The sequence below is a fragment of the Natator depressus genome, chromosome 5 (genome assembly GCF_965152275.1).
Source record: "Natator depressus isolate rNatDep1 chromosome 5, rNatDep2.hap1, whole genome shotgun sequence".
Taxonomy (NCBI): Eukaryota; Metazoa; Chordata; order Testudines; family Cheloniidae; genus Natator; species Natator depressus.
The window spans coordinates 131533510-131548372 of NC_134238.1; the positions used below are offsets into that span (position 1 = coordinate 131533510).

Below are 14863 nucleotides of genomic sequence, written 5' to 3' on the forward strand. Positions count from 1 at the left end.
GCTGATGGGAGAAAGTTAAAATACTGTAAGTGTGTAAAATGTATAATGTAGCGGAAAAAAGATGGAAGAAGCAAAGTCGTTAGGTGCGGGGTAGGGAACTGGAGAGGGAGAAGGATGAACTACATAACAAAGTGATGCCAGGAGAGAGATAAGAAATGTGTAAGGGCAAATATTTGACCAATTTCACCAGTGTTAAGTGACATAACTTGACAGCTTTTTGTAATACCCAAGTTAACAAATCTATCAGATATTGAATAGCAAGCATTTGAGTATATTTCTGCTATTGGGCTCGCCTTAGTAAGCTGCATTTTAACATTGAACAACATTGATCATGTAGCAGCTACACAGGGCACAAGTAGTATTGACTGACTTGTATCCTAATATCACAATTTATCTTTTGCTTTGGTTAGTAAGCACAGTCTTCTGGGTTAAGTGTGTCATGCACTTTTCAACCTCAGTGTCTGTTTTACTGACCATGCACTAGCTTGTGTTGTATACTTTTGAAAAACAGGTATGGAAATCCTCTAGAAGATAGGTTAGTTTGTGGATGCATGCATGTGACTTTCAGATTGTCTGTTTGAAAGCTGTCACGGTTCTTGTGAACTGTCAAGGGATAAATACAACAAATGTAAAATGCTTCCAGTACACTTCATTTGAGTGTTTATATTTAACATTCTAAGTGCATTAGTGTAAAAGCATTTCTTTAATTATGTATTCTGAACAGTCTTTAGTGATCCTTTTGCACATTACTACCAGAATATAGTCCCTTTGGATAGCAGTCATCTAACTTCAGCAGCAAAACTGGATAACTTGCCCCCCACAGTGGTCTAGCACAGCAGTTTCCAAACTGTGGGTCAGGACCCCAAAGTTTGTTGCAACCCCATTTTAATGGGGTTGCCAGAGCTGGAGTTAGACTTGCTGGGGCCCAGGGCCCAAGCCTGAACCCTACCATGCTGGGCCAAAGCCCAAGCCCCACTGCCCAGGGCGGTGGTGTTCAGGTTACAGGTCCCCCAACTGGGGCTTTGCCTTTGGCCCCCCATCCTGGGCTTGGGTGGGCTCAGGCTTTGGTCCTTCCTCCTGGGGTCATGTAGTAATTTTTGTTGTCAGAAGGGGATTGCGGTGCTGTGAAGTTTGAGAACCCCTGCTCTAGCAGATCACTTTTGACTACAGTGGTTAAAGACTGTGCAACTGAATTTATAGATAGAGATCATGATTCTGTTGAAAAAAACTTAAAAAAAAAAAAAACCCCTCTTATCTACTCTGTGCTTGCCCCATGTATTCTGAGCAAGTGCTTTAAGGAAGGGCCACTAGGCTTGATACCTCATTTCTTTAATGAGCACTTTGTGTCAAATCTCATCTTCACTTTTCACTGAATTCTAGATCTGTATTTCATATTTGTCAGGGGAGTAATTGTAATGTGACACTGGATTGTAACTCTAATTTGATTTCGTAGAAAATTCCTTGAACAATATTTCTCCAATCGGGGCCTGGAAGGAAAGCTCTTTGGGAGTTTGACTTTTGTGACATAATGTTCCAAATGTGGGATTGAAATACACTTTATCTATTTGTATCTGCTGTTCTGTTGAAACAAACACAGTGTTAGCAGGATTTGAAGTGTGAATCTGTTTTCCTCTAACAAGAATTATGTGCTTTAGGTGAAGGCGCTGAAAGAGAAGATTGAATCAGAAAAAGGGAAGGATGCTTTTCCAGTAGCTGGCCAAAAACTAATTTATGCAGGTAACATCTTCTAAAGTAACGATTACGTCTGAAACTGACAAACTTTCTGCTTTTCATTGATCTCTTAATCAATATCCCCCTATTCCAAGAATTAGGATTTTGTTTAGCCCTTAGAAGTACTAAAAACCAAAACAAGCTGTCTCATCAGTAGAGGGAGTTCTTGGTATTTTGGGATCAGCTCTCAGTAGTAGTTTTCCTGGTGCATCACAAACAATCCCGTAGAAACAATAAGTATATACCAATGAGAAACTGGCCATGGCAGATAGACATTAAGGCTTAAAATCATATTCTTAATACTTGATGCCAGAATCGCTTGGTGAAATCCAATGGCTGTGTAACAGCCATCTTCTGACCTCTTGCATAATGGTCCCTTTTGGCTTTAAAATGTCTGAATCCACTCTCCTCGTAGTTTCATTTCTGAGTTCAGAGGACACTTATCTCAAGGACCAAAATATTCCCACAGATTCCTTCTTCCCCCAAAAAAGCCTTATTGATATCCTTAACATATGGGAAGCAGCTGTCTTGACCTCTCCCCAACACATCAAGGTGGGATTTCTGGAACTCAGAACAACTGTTCTCCTTCAGAGGCAAAAAAAGTCCTTAAATTGGAGTTAAGGCTGAGTGCACATGTCAGTAATTTAAGAGAAAAAACACAAGTTTAGCATAAATAAAAAAGGAAATAGAAAATTAAGATTAAACTTGGAAACCCCACATTTGAAATAAGTGGAGAGACAGTTAAGGCAGCTATTCTGGATTCTCTTCACATCTCTGGTCCTGGAGGGTTTAAGTCAGGCAGACCAATAACAAACAGGCAGGAAAGTCCCCAGGATAGTGAAATGGACTTGTCTTGCCTGATTCGTTCTTACTGACTTCAGTCCATAAAGATGGATTTCTAAATATATTAACTAGAAAACTTTCTTCATAAAATGTCTTATGCATGTATTTAAAATGGCATGAAATTCTGAAGCTTCTGTTGGTTATGGGGCTGAAAAATCCTGCTAAAGCAGGGTGCAAGATTTAACACAAGTTAAACTTAACACAAGTAGCACCACTTTTGAAATTCTCGAATTCTTATGCCTCTTTGGCAGCACTGTGCAAATTGTCTAATCCAAATAAAATTGTATAGGGACGATGGGGAATAAGATACAGATTTAAAGTCTAAACTAAGGAGTCAAGACTCGTGTTTCCATAATCCTAGCTTGCACCATTATTGCTCAAAGATTTTTTTATTTTTAAATTTAAAGTAAGGTATTGGTGTCATTGGTTATGTCAAGCATGGCATAAAATCCTTTCTCAGGAAGGTGAATGGGGAGGGCCTATTTTGGCTTTTTTTTTTTTAAAAGCACTGTGCTAGGCTTTGGTTCAACCTGGTGGAATTGTTGTGGTTTGCTTTAAACAGTAAACTGCTCAAAGGTGAGGATAACTTTGTTGTTTTGTATTTATACTACAGTAGTCCCTGGAGACTTTAACACAGTATTTTTGGGGGTGTGGTGCAGAGTCCGGTGCATACACACGGTGGTAGTTCCTTTCCCACACAGCTTACAAGATACATAAGGCCCAGTCTACACTGCGGGGGGGGATCGATCTAAGTTACACAACTTCAGCTACGTGAATAACATAACTGAAGTCGACGTACTTAGATCTACTCACCGCAGTGTCTTCACTGCGGTGAGTCGACAGCTGATGCTCCCCCATTGACTCTGCCTGTGCCTCTCACTCCGGTGGAGTACTGGAGTCGACAGGAGAGCGCTCGGCGGTTGATTTATTGTGTCTAGACTAGACCCAATAAATCGACTCCCCCAGCTGGATCGATCGCTGCCCATCGATCCTGTGGGTAATGTAGGCAAGCCTTAAGGGATCTTCAGTGGGCAAATAGACCAATGCAAACGTTGGCCATTCAGACACTGCATCCACATTTCACCTTTGGTGTTCAAATGACCAAACCATTTAGGACTCAAGTCTACCTTCAACTCCCAGGTGGAGCCATCTGAGTGTGAGACACTTCTGTTCATATCCTCGGTTGCCCAGACTTCCTACACCACAGGGCCAAGGAAATATCCTATTAACTACAGCTGAGGCAGCATATTGTTTTAAACCCCACTAATGTGGGAATGGGATCAGTTGTAAAAGTGCATATGTATGTTAGTCCCAACCCTTTCTCAAGACTTGCTGCCTTTGCAGGAAACCTGACTGTTAGAACTGAGACTATTGCTCAGTTTTATAGTAGGATAGTATTCTCTAACCTTCTCTCACCTAATTTCTCAGACTAGAGTTCTATAGTGATGGTATAACTGAGACTACTTTTACAGGATATTTGTTTTGGATAATGAAGTTTTAAACCAAACTGGTATAGGTGAACTTAAGTATACTTGACCATCTTCTGCTTAATAACAAAAGATGCTAATCAACAATGGTGGTGCACGTTAGAAAGGCACGACTGTTTTTTGTCTTGTCTCTACCTTCATCTTTTTGCAAGACAGGATGGAAAAAAGGTTAAGCCTGTTTCACATAAAGCCAGTATTTGAGTCTCCTAAGTTTAAATTGGCAAAATTGCGGAGTCACAAGCTTGCCTCATGCAGAAACATTTATGCTGATCAGTTGCTGGCTCTGAAAGGCTAACCAAGTCACAATCATGCAGTAGGGATATAAAGCATGGAGGATATTGAAATTTTTTCCTTTCTCTTAAGCACTATAGGCAAATTTAAATTATTTGATTGAAATTAATTATTGATACACAGAAGTCTTTCTTCTACTGTTTGAAAAGATGAATTTTGAGAAAGGGTGAACAAAACCTTTTCCTTGAGATGATGATCCTGTTTTCAATATTATGGAGCATATTTGACACTGCTGGTGTTGTGCTGAAAATGTTCTGTCGGAATAGTCAGAACTGGCTTCAAATAACTTGTGCTATAGAAGGACACAGCAGGAAGATTTTATTTGGGAGCTCTGCAGACGGAGCTTAGGGGTAAAACATTCTTCTTTGGCTTATGCATATTCAAGTGTCTGCATAAAGCTATTTTTTAGGTACTTGATGCTGTTTGCACTAATGGAATATTAAGATGAGCTAACAAACTGTTAAATGACTGCTCGATAACTTTCATATTGAACTTGCTAGGTAAAATCCTTAATGATGATACTGCTCTTAAAGAATACAAAATCGATGAGAAGAACTTTGTGGTGGTTATGGTAACAAAAGTAAGTTGCAATTTTCTCATCAAAATCACATCCATTTTGTAAAGAGTTCTTACTGTGGTTCTCAGTATTACAGAACCACTAAAGTCTGTTTAAGTTATCTGAGAGTTATGTTGTTCATGAAGAGTGTGTGAGCGCGCGTGAGAGAGATTCAGAGTTGAAACTTTGTCCTTTATCCACTCCACTGTGCGTAAATGTTGCAGTATGTAATAATGAACACCAATACTAGAATGCAAAAATCTCCAACAAAATTTTGATGGCTCCTGGCTGATAAGTGGAGTCTGAATTTTACCGTTCACCCTTTCTTACAATCTCCCCTTGTTTCATTCTGCCTACTTGGATTACATTCTTGTCCTCCTGTTCATGAGTTCATTCACCAAAGAAGGAAGACCAGTATTAAATCCTCAGGTTCAGAACTTCCAAAGTTTCTAGTGGCTGCCTTTCAGAACTCATGACCTGTGGTCCTTTGTGTCAACTTCAACAGTTTAAACCAGGAAAAAACATGATTTGTGACATGAGCTGTGAATTTTGACAGCTGTGGCAAATTAGAGGGGACCATATATGAGGACTTAATGAATGTAAATAAGTTTTTTACATGTTTCAAGTGGTGAGTGGTAGGGAAGAGAGAATTGTAGAAACCATCGTGTTTGTAATAGCAAACCTGTCACATATTGCTAACTAATTTATATTGAAGACACTGCATGACTTCTATGGACTTCAGTGATAACTACATAGCTAAAATGCTCTGCACTATTTTGAAAATGGTGCTCTAGTACCTAGGCATACTGGCAGTGGGTTAAGGTTAATATTAAGGATTCACGTCTAATCTTAACTCTTGGTACCTTACCTTCCAACAAATTAACAGTTAAATGTCATATTTTCATTTTATCACCTTTTTTCAAATTTGTGTGGTCAGACCTTGCACTCTCTACACTCATCAAGAATTTGCTGATGATTATCTTAAAGAATTTCCACTATAAACATTTTTGCGTATAGAATATTTATGAAATGTACATCTTATAAAAATGAGTAGGCATTCTTTTAATTGGATTTGAATGTACTTGGTTATGAAGCAAACATGAAGCGTCTAACATAGTACTGGATGTTGTAATTATGTATTCAATAAATCAGTTCTGATTGCAAAATTCTGGCCTTTAAAAATGTGTATCTTTAGACACTTAAGCTGTTGTAAATTTAGGTTTTTCAGTTATTCACCTTCATATTTTTAAGTGTCTTTTATAAAATCCACTAAATGGAGAGTTTGAGTTTGCAAGTTACTATCTGAAGCGTAAGTGGTCCTTGCAGAGCATACCTAGGGCAGGAATGTGCTCTCTTACTTCTGTTCCATTGTTTTTGTAGCCCAAAGCAGCAGCTGCTCCAACACCGTCACCAGCTACAACGCAGCAATCAAATGCTCCCACTGCTACTGTTAGTTCTACTACAACGGCTGCTGCAGCCCCTGCACCAGCCTCTCTGCCAGTCCCTGCCCCTGCCCCAGCCCCAGCCCCAGCCCCTGCCCCTGCCCCTCCAACACCAGCTGCAGTGGCTTGTGAACCTGCACCTGTAAGTGCCACTAAAGAAGAGAAACCAGCAGAGAAGCCCATTGAGGCAACAGCTGCTATCAGCCCAACATCAACTGACAGGTATGAATGGGCCACTTGGAAACTGTTGAAACCATTCTATGTGAAATTGGCCATTATTCTTTCGTTTAGCTTTGATTTAAATTGAATCTGCCAGTAAAGTGGGACGCGGAATGAAATGAATGGCTAATTATTTTTCTCCATTACAATAGTGTGTATATGGCTGTCTGGCCGGTGTGAAGCTTTGCAGCGTGCACTACCCTTTTTTCAGGGAAAGGACGGTCTTACGATTGAATCCCAGCCTGTGGGTTTGAGAAATCCAGGTTCTATTTCTGGCTTTGTCACAGACATCTCTGACCTTGTGTGTGTCACAGAATTACTGTGACTCTGTTTTCCCATCTAAGCTCAGCATACTTTCCTGTTTCCTGGGGTATTGTGATCCATAGTGAATTAATGTCTGTAAAGCCATTCTGGACTTAAATGAATTGCCCTCCAGAAGGTCAAAACCATGTTTTGAAACATCTTAGTCAGATGCACTAGACCTGTTGTTAAGTTCTTACTCTGACCAGAATCTCACATAGTTTCTGGAAAGAATAATTTTATAAGGAATCTATCATTCTAACCTTTGCTAAACAGATTCCAAAAGATTGACTTATTCTCCCAAAGGGTTAATAAATGAGCTGCATCTTACCGCTATTGGAAAATATTCATAATAAAAGCAATCCTTGACCCAGCTGCGAAGGTCTATGGGAGTTGGGTGGGTTGTGACAAATTGCATTTGACATTTGCGTTCTGGGGAGTTCAGAGGTTGAGAACCTCTTGTCTAGCTCTTGTTTGCCCTTCCCTATTCATTTTGAAGATGGTAGTTAACAAATACCTCAAACACACAAACGGGTCTGAAGAGAGAGAGTTCTTGGTTATTGAATGACTTCATATATGGACTGATACAAGTGAGAAAAATGCACTTAGTTAAATACACTTCTGGATTGTAAATATTAAAATTCACTCAAGTGATGTTGTGGACTGGTAGGGGAGCAGGTGATTCAAAGATGGCATAGAAACTGTTGGAGAGAAAAGAGGAAGGCCACAAATAAAACTTCAGGCTGAATATAAAATAAGTCTTGGTGTAAATGCCAACTCTGAATTAGAGATAGGAAGAGTGTAGTAATGGAAATAGAATCTTCTTTTTAAAATCTTGCTAGATCGTGGAAGGAGGTTTTACCATCAACCCAAATAGCTCAAACTGTTTCTTAAATAACTGTCCTCTGGAGTATGGATGTGGATTTCCCTGGCATTGGCTAGTAAAAACAGACCTCCCCTCGCTTCGTAGCATTTCTAGCTCTGGTAAATCTTGTCCGTGTCAAATGATAGTGTGGTACTCTTTCCAGAACATTTTTCTTTATATGTAGAAAAATTCACATCCATTTAAACAGTGTTTTCTGAATGGTTGCCTTTTGGAAGTGGATTCAGACAAACTGTGGGAACAAAGGTCTTCATCTGTCACAGGAATTTTAAAGGGAATGGGTAAACTTCGATCAGTTGTCCTTCAAGGGGCAATACTGAGAGATTTTAAAAAGTGCTCTGCCTTGGCCCAACTCGGCTCCCACTGAATTCAATGTCAGTTTTACTGTTGACTTCTGTGGGAGCAGTTAGGCAAACACTGAGCACTTACGAAAATCCCGTTTTACCCTTACTTTTCTCCCAGCCCTGAAGGCATTGCTTAGGTAAGCAGGTGTCAGCTCTTGAATGGATAAACGGTATTCCAAATGTAGATATTCTTGATGGGAGTCAGCAAGAGTAAGGGTTAAAAACAGTAGCATTTACGTAGAGTACAGAAGTATGTAAATTCTGGCTTCATACCAGGTCTTAAACACCCTTAACTCCTTTAGGAAATAACATAGAGTTACAGATGCTGCTTCTACTTACCAATTATGTGTTCCAAACTCGTATATTTGAGATCTTGTTTTATCTTGCAGTACATCAGGTGATACTTCTCGATCCAACCTTTTTGAGGATGCTACAAGTGCACTTGGTAAGTGTTTATCTAAACTTTAGCTTGCACTTAAACCTTGTTTCATTGCAGCCAAAATAAATGGTGGGTTAACAGATAAGTTGTTTGCCTTCTCTCCTCTACTATACCTTTTATCCTCAGGATTATAATCAAAACACTGTTCCCAAAGAACAGAAGTAAATGTGGTAAAATCAGCCTCAAGTAAGCATTCTTCTCCCTTTAGTACAGAGGTTATTTTAACTTATATACAAAGATGTGTTGTATAAAGATGGGAAAACAAACTTATAACAGCCTTTCTGGTTTTTCCAGATTTCTTTTACTCTTTCCCAATGATTCAACTTGAATTGGTTTGGATGGAATGCTGAGTTTGGTGTGTGTTTTGTTTTATGTTGTGGCCAGTAAACACAACCAATGTGTATACATGCCCTCCTCTGACTTCCACCCTCAGCCATTATGTTCACATAATTGAAACAACCATTTCAACTTTGACAGTACTATATAGCGTGTGCACCTAGTGAATTTAGGGTCACTAGTTTGAATGCAGTTCTGGTCACAAATGGTCTCTGGCAGTAATTATCTCTAGAGACAGTGCAGTGATCTGTGAAGTGAGTTGCTGGTCTTCATTTATAGCACATGCAGTGCTTTTTATCCATAACTCATAAGACTCTTCACAAAGGTGAGTGGGCATAAACTCACGTTTTTTTAAATGTGGAAACTGACTTAGAAAAGAAATGACTTGCCCAAGAATCACACATCACATTAGCAGAGCTGGATCTAGAACCCAGGTATCCTGACTCAGTCTTGTCTTTAACTTTTGGCCTCTGGGCCGTAGTACATCCCAGAGAGGATTTTATGGAAGGACATTTTAGTTCCACAGTCTGTCCAGTAAAGAGATTACTTTCTATGGAGAGGTCTTTCTCTCTCTTCACTTGAATAAACCTGCTGCTCCCCCGTCATGTGCTACAAGGATGGATGGCACATCTGTCAGTCTTTCTCACTGTGTAAGTTAGCTGACTGTTTACTCCTTTTTCACTGAAGCAGTCCAAGTTTCACTGCAGGTTAGAATATCCACAACTGAATATGAATGAGGTACTGATGGATTGTTAAAACAAAAAAGTGAATCCTAGAGTACCAGTCACAAGCCTGCTTTAACACTACTTAGGAGTGACTGGAGAAATCAAATTTGAGTGCATGGATTGCTGTTGACTGTAGATGCATAAATTGCCAATATTCAGATTTGCTCCTTCATCTTAGCCTGTGCGGACTCCCACACTATTCTTGCCAGCAAGTTAAAGAAGTATGGGCTGGATGAATGGACTATAAGGTGGATAGAAAGCTGGCTAGATTGTCGGGCTCAATGGGTAGTGATCAATGGCTCTGTCTAGTTGGCAGCTGGTATCAAGTGGAGTGCCCCAAGGGTCGGTCCTGGGGTCGGTTTTGTTCAATATCTTCATAAATGATCTGGAGGATAGTGTGGTTTGCACCCTCAGCAAGTTTGCAGGTGACTCTAAACTGGGAGGAGAGGCAGATATGCTGGAGGGTAGGGATAGGATACAGAGGGACCTAGACAAATTGGAGGATTGGGCCAAAAGAAATCTGATGAAGTTCAACAAGGTCAAGTGCAGAGTCCTGCACTTAGGACAGAAGAATCCCATGCACCTCTACAGACTAGGGACCGAATGGCTCAGCAGCAGTTCTACAGAAAAGGACCTAGGGGTTACAGTGGAAGAGAAGCTGGATATGAGTCAACAGTGTGCCCTTGTTGCCAAGAAGGCCAATGGCATTTTGGGCTGTATAAGTAGGGGCATTGCCAGCAGATGGAGGGACGTGATCGTTCCCCTCTATTCGACATTGGTGAGGCCTCATCTGGAGTACTGTGTCCAGTTTTGGGCCCCACACTACAAGAAGTATGTGGAAAAATTGGAAAGAGTCCAGCGGAGGGCAACAAAAATGATTAGGGGACTGGAACACATGACTTCTGAGGAGAGGCTGAGGGAACTGGGATTGTTTAGTCTACGGAAGAGAAGAATGAGGGGGGATTTGTTAGCTGCTTTCAACTACCTGAAAGGGGGTTCCAAAGAGGATGGCTCTAGACTGTTCTCAGTGGTAGCAGATGACAGAACAAGGAGTAATGGTCTCAAGTTGCAGTGGGGGAGATTTTGGTTGGATATTAGGAAAAACTTTTTCACTAGGAGAGTGGTGAAACACTGGAATGCGTTACCTAGGGAGGTGGTGGAATCTCCTTCCTTAGAAGTTTTTAAGGTCAGGCTTGACAAAGCCCTGGCTGGGATGATTTAATTGGGGATCGGTCCTGCTTTGAGCAGGGGGTTGGACTAGATGACTTCCTGAGGTCCCTTCCAACCCTGATATTCTATTATTCTATGACTGCAGTAGCTAGAATAAATTGACCATTATCTCTTTCAGATTTCCTTTAGTTTTCCCCATTCATGTATTGGTCTCGTGTACACCTGGATAACATGGGTGGTCACAAAATGCACTTGAAAAAAGTGACCAGTTTAATGTGGTTAGGGACCAGAAGTGATGGTGTTCTTCACTTGCGCTATGGCATGTTTTTGCCAGTCTTAGTTTGTGATTTGTAGTATGAGTAAATGATTGATGTGTCAGTAGAAAGAATTGCTGATCTTGTAGATTAAGATCACCTCACCTAAGATAATTGTACTTGCACTGGTTTTCTGACACTGTTTCTCAAAACACAAATCAGTTACTTTACAAGTTCGTATTTTAAGAAGTTTCTTTCTGGAAACTTGGAAGGCCAAGGAGAGATGATGGTTAATCCCTGATTGCAGATGCACGCACAACCACAATAACTTGTGCATGGACTTCTTTAAACCTGGGCCAAAGTTATTGACCCTGTATTGACCATTTTAGTTAAGGTGGTAGTCACTCAGAATTAAACTGATTTTTGTTTAATATTGAATTGACGTTACTAATGCCATGGGGAGTCCAACTCTGTACGTGGTTTACCACGTTATTTTGGATAAACCAGTGGTTCTTATGTATGTTATCTCCACTTACCCCCTAAATTCATTGTAGATAATAGAGTATGTCTACACAACAGTGTAAGCCTAGGGTTGGTGGGATTCCAGTCAGCTGATGCATGTCAGGGAATCCTGGAATTGAACATCTACTTTGCATTTTAACACGTTGAGTTTTCTGACCCATGCTCAAACCTGGGGCTCTGGCATCCACACTGCTGTGCACAAATCTGAGTCAGAGAAACCCTATCCCAAAGTCCCTAGTGCGCCCCACCCCCAATTGTCAACACTCTAGCCCTAGGAACATGATGCACTGCAGGTAAACTACTGCCCACCTTGTTTCCTAACTGTGGCGGTGCTATTGATGGCACTCCAGTGCCCATAAGGGGCATGTGAGTACATAATCTGCATAATTAGCTCCTTTGGTGACTGTTGCAGTAGAATGACTTCAGTTTGAGAAGGTTGATGCTGAACTACCATCTAATCTAAGAATTAGGCTCTCCAGCTCTAGACTGAGGATAATTAGGACATCAGTCTCCAGGGCTGTCAAACAATTAGCATGAAACTTTGCAATTCGTAATTTTTAAAATGGGATGTTCAATGAAGGTGTTTTTGGTTGGCTTTTATTTTTGTCTGTTTTTAAGTTAGATATTTAATATAGGTTTTAGAGGAAAAACACATGCAGCCCAGCCTGGCGGCTCCCGGCTACCTGGATGTTGGGGGTCATCTCTCCTCCAGCTGTGCTGAGCCAGGAGCTCTGCTGCTCTCGTCCCTGCATGGCAGTTGCTTGGTCCCACTCTGCTCGCTGTCCTGCTCCCAGGCCTCCCCTGCCCTCCTTGGGGCTGCATGTGCAGCGGCACCCAGGTTGTGTGCTTGGTGAGGGAGATGAGTGGGAGCCAGCCCTAAAACATGAGATTCTTTTCCATTGTTACTTAGTACTCTTAGAGTACTATTAACAAATTTAGAATATGGATAACTAACAAGAAAACAAAACTGTTAGTTGCTGTAATTGCAATTGTGAATTGTTTTAGCAACCTTACTTAAGTGACCGGACTGTGTCACTGGTACCTAGAACAGTGATGCACAGTCCCATTGAGTCAGTTAGTACTGATCAGCTCTGCCATACTTAACCCCTCACCACACCATGAAGGTTGTCAGGTTACATTTCAAGGTAGAATCAGCCCTTTACTTGACTTGTGTAACGTGCTCTTCTTAAAGAAAGGAAGCAAAGCATTTAGAGTAAAATGACTGCTTTTTGCATTTAATAGTAATGTCTCTGAATGTACTTTCTAGGCTCTTACACTGAATTTTTTCCCTTTAAAAGATTTTTAAGTATGCTACATATGATGAGGCAGGGCACGTGTGCACCTCTTCCCCTTTACCTTAGTGTTGGGACCTATGGAGGCAACAGCCTAGTGTAGAAAGCCCTGCCTTGGAGGGCTGTACACCAAGCTGCTGCCTATGTTTTCTGTGATACCGCAGGAGCTCAATCAGTTTTTAATGAAGAGAAGATTAATGGATAACTTGATCAGTCTGTATGTACCTGCATGGGAAACAGACATTTGATAAAGGGCACTAATCTTATCTCTGCTCTCTAATCTCTCAGACAGAGAAAACAAGATCCAATGGCTGCAAGTTTGAAGCTAGGCAAACTCAGACTAGAAATGAAGTGTAGTATTTTAATAGGATAATTTACCAAGACTTTTGGTGGTTTTTCCATCTCTGCGATTTTTAAATCAAGATTAGATATTTTTCTAAAAGATATTCTAGTTCATCCAAGAATAAACTAGGGAAGTCCTGTAGCCCATATCATACAGGAGGACAGATAAGATCAGAATGCCTTGTGGACTTAGAATCTATTAAGTTAGGAAGGTGTCAGTTGATAGGGCCATAAATATGTAACACTCAAAATTTTGTTGGACCCAATTCACTATCCACTGACTGTTTGGGGAGGGGGGCGGGGGACAAAAAACAAGTTGCATCACTAAACAGCACTTCAAGCCTTCTGTTACTTTTCAGAACTTCCCTTCTCTGCCATCTTGGGTTGATCCATCCAATGCTTTACTGTGCTGTCCAGGCAGCCTTCACTGTCTCTCCTTACCATCATGACAGGTTTCAGAGTAACAGCCGTGTTAGTCTGTATTCGTAAAAAGAAAAAAGAAAAGGAGTACTTGTGGCACCTTAGAGACTAACCAGTTTATTTGAGCATGAGCTTTCGTGAGCTACAGCTCACTTCATCGGATGCATAGCATATCCTATGCTATCCATATCCTATGCATAGCATATCCTATCCATATGCTATGCATCCGATGAAGTGAGCTGTAGCTCACGAAAGCTCATGCTCAAATAAACTGGTTAGTCTCTAAGGTGCCACAAGTACTCCTTTTCTTTTTTCTCCTTACCAGGTTATCAACTGTCAGTTGGTCTATACTTACCATTGGTGACCATTCCAGCTGTTGTGTTAAGCCATTATTTGGTTTTCCAAAGCAATCTGGCACAGATTTTGGTTTATTTGGATTAATTTCCAGCCTTAAACTGCAGGAAGCTTTTTAAATTAGGCCAGGAACTGAATATTAGATAGCTGTGAAGATGCCCTTGACCTTAGTGAAGAGTGAGGAAGAGGAATTATTAGTACAAGGAGTGTCACCAACACACTGAATCTTCCATAGAAGCCTGTATTGTGCTCTGTCCCCAGGAACTCTGCCATCCTGTTGACTGCTTAATACAAAACTTGAACATACTGAAAAATGAAATCAGAATTTGGCAAGTTTAGTGTGACTTTCCTTCACTTCCTCTTGAGTGAATGTCTCAGTTTTGGTATTTCTCAAAGTCTGCTTGCACCCTTTTACTGCATTTAAAACTGTTATTTTTGCCCCTCTAGTGACAGGTCAGTCTTATGAGAATATGGTGACTGAGATCATGTCAATGGGCTATGAGCGAGAGCAAGTAATTGCAGCACTGAGAGCCAGCTTCAACAATCCTGACAGAGCAGTGGAATACCTTCTAATGGTGAGCTATTTTTTCATCTTTTCACTTTCTCCCCATCTTTTGAGAAGAATTTAATCTTTGAATGATTTGATAACCTTAAAAGAGATAAGATGAGTAAAAGTCCACAAAGGAACAGCAGCTTTAAGTAGAGGGGCTGGCAGGTTGAGAAATGGATTTTCAAGAGCCTACTGCCTTAAGGGCGATACCTGCGTCTAAATTTTGTGATTGCCATATTTTGTACTCATTTATTTGGCTGCGTATGCTAGGTGTGTATAAAAATTGGGAAGCTGATGTGGTGTGGTTTAATTAGCTATGACCTGTCTCAGTTGGATACTGCCTGTATCAATTAACTAAAAATG

The 14863-nt window shown here is 40.7% G+C and overlaps 1 protein-coding gene across 3 annotated transcripts in view; it reads left to right on the forward strand.

Moving 5' to 3' along the window:
• The window catches only part of RAD23B (RAD23 homolog B, nucleotide excision repair protein), a 56169-nt gene that overhangs the window by 23580 nt on the left and 17726 nt on the right, over window positions 1–14863 (forward strand). For all 3 annotated transcript variants that reach the window (XM_074953683.1, XM_074953684.1, XM_074953682.1), the window contains 5 exons: window positions 1656–1737; window positions 4853–4932; window positions 6289–6572; window positions 8486–8541; window positions 14398–14525. In XM_074953683.1, coding sequence (XP_074809784.1) covers window positions 1656–1737; window positions 4853–4932; window positions 6289–6572; window positions 8486–8541; window positions 14398–14525 — 630 coding nt within the window. The remainder of the gene's footprint in view (window positions 1–1655; window positions 1738–4852; window positions 4933–6288; window positions 6573–8485; window positions 8542–14397; window positions 14526–14863) is intronic.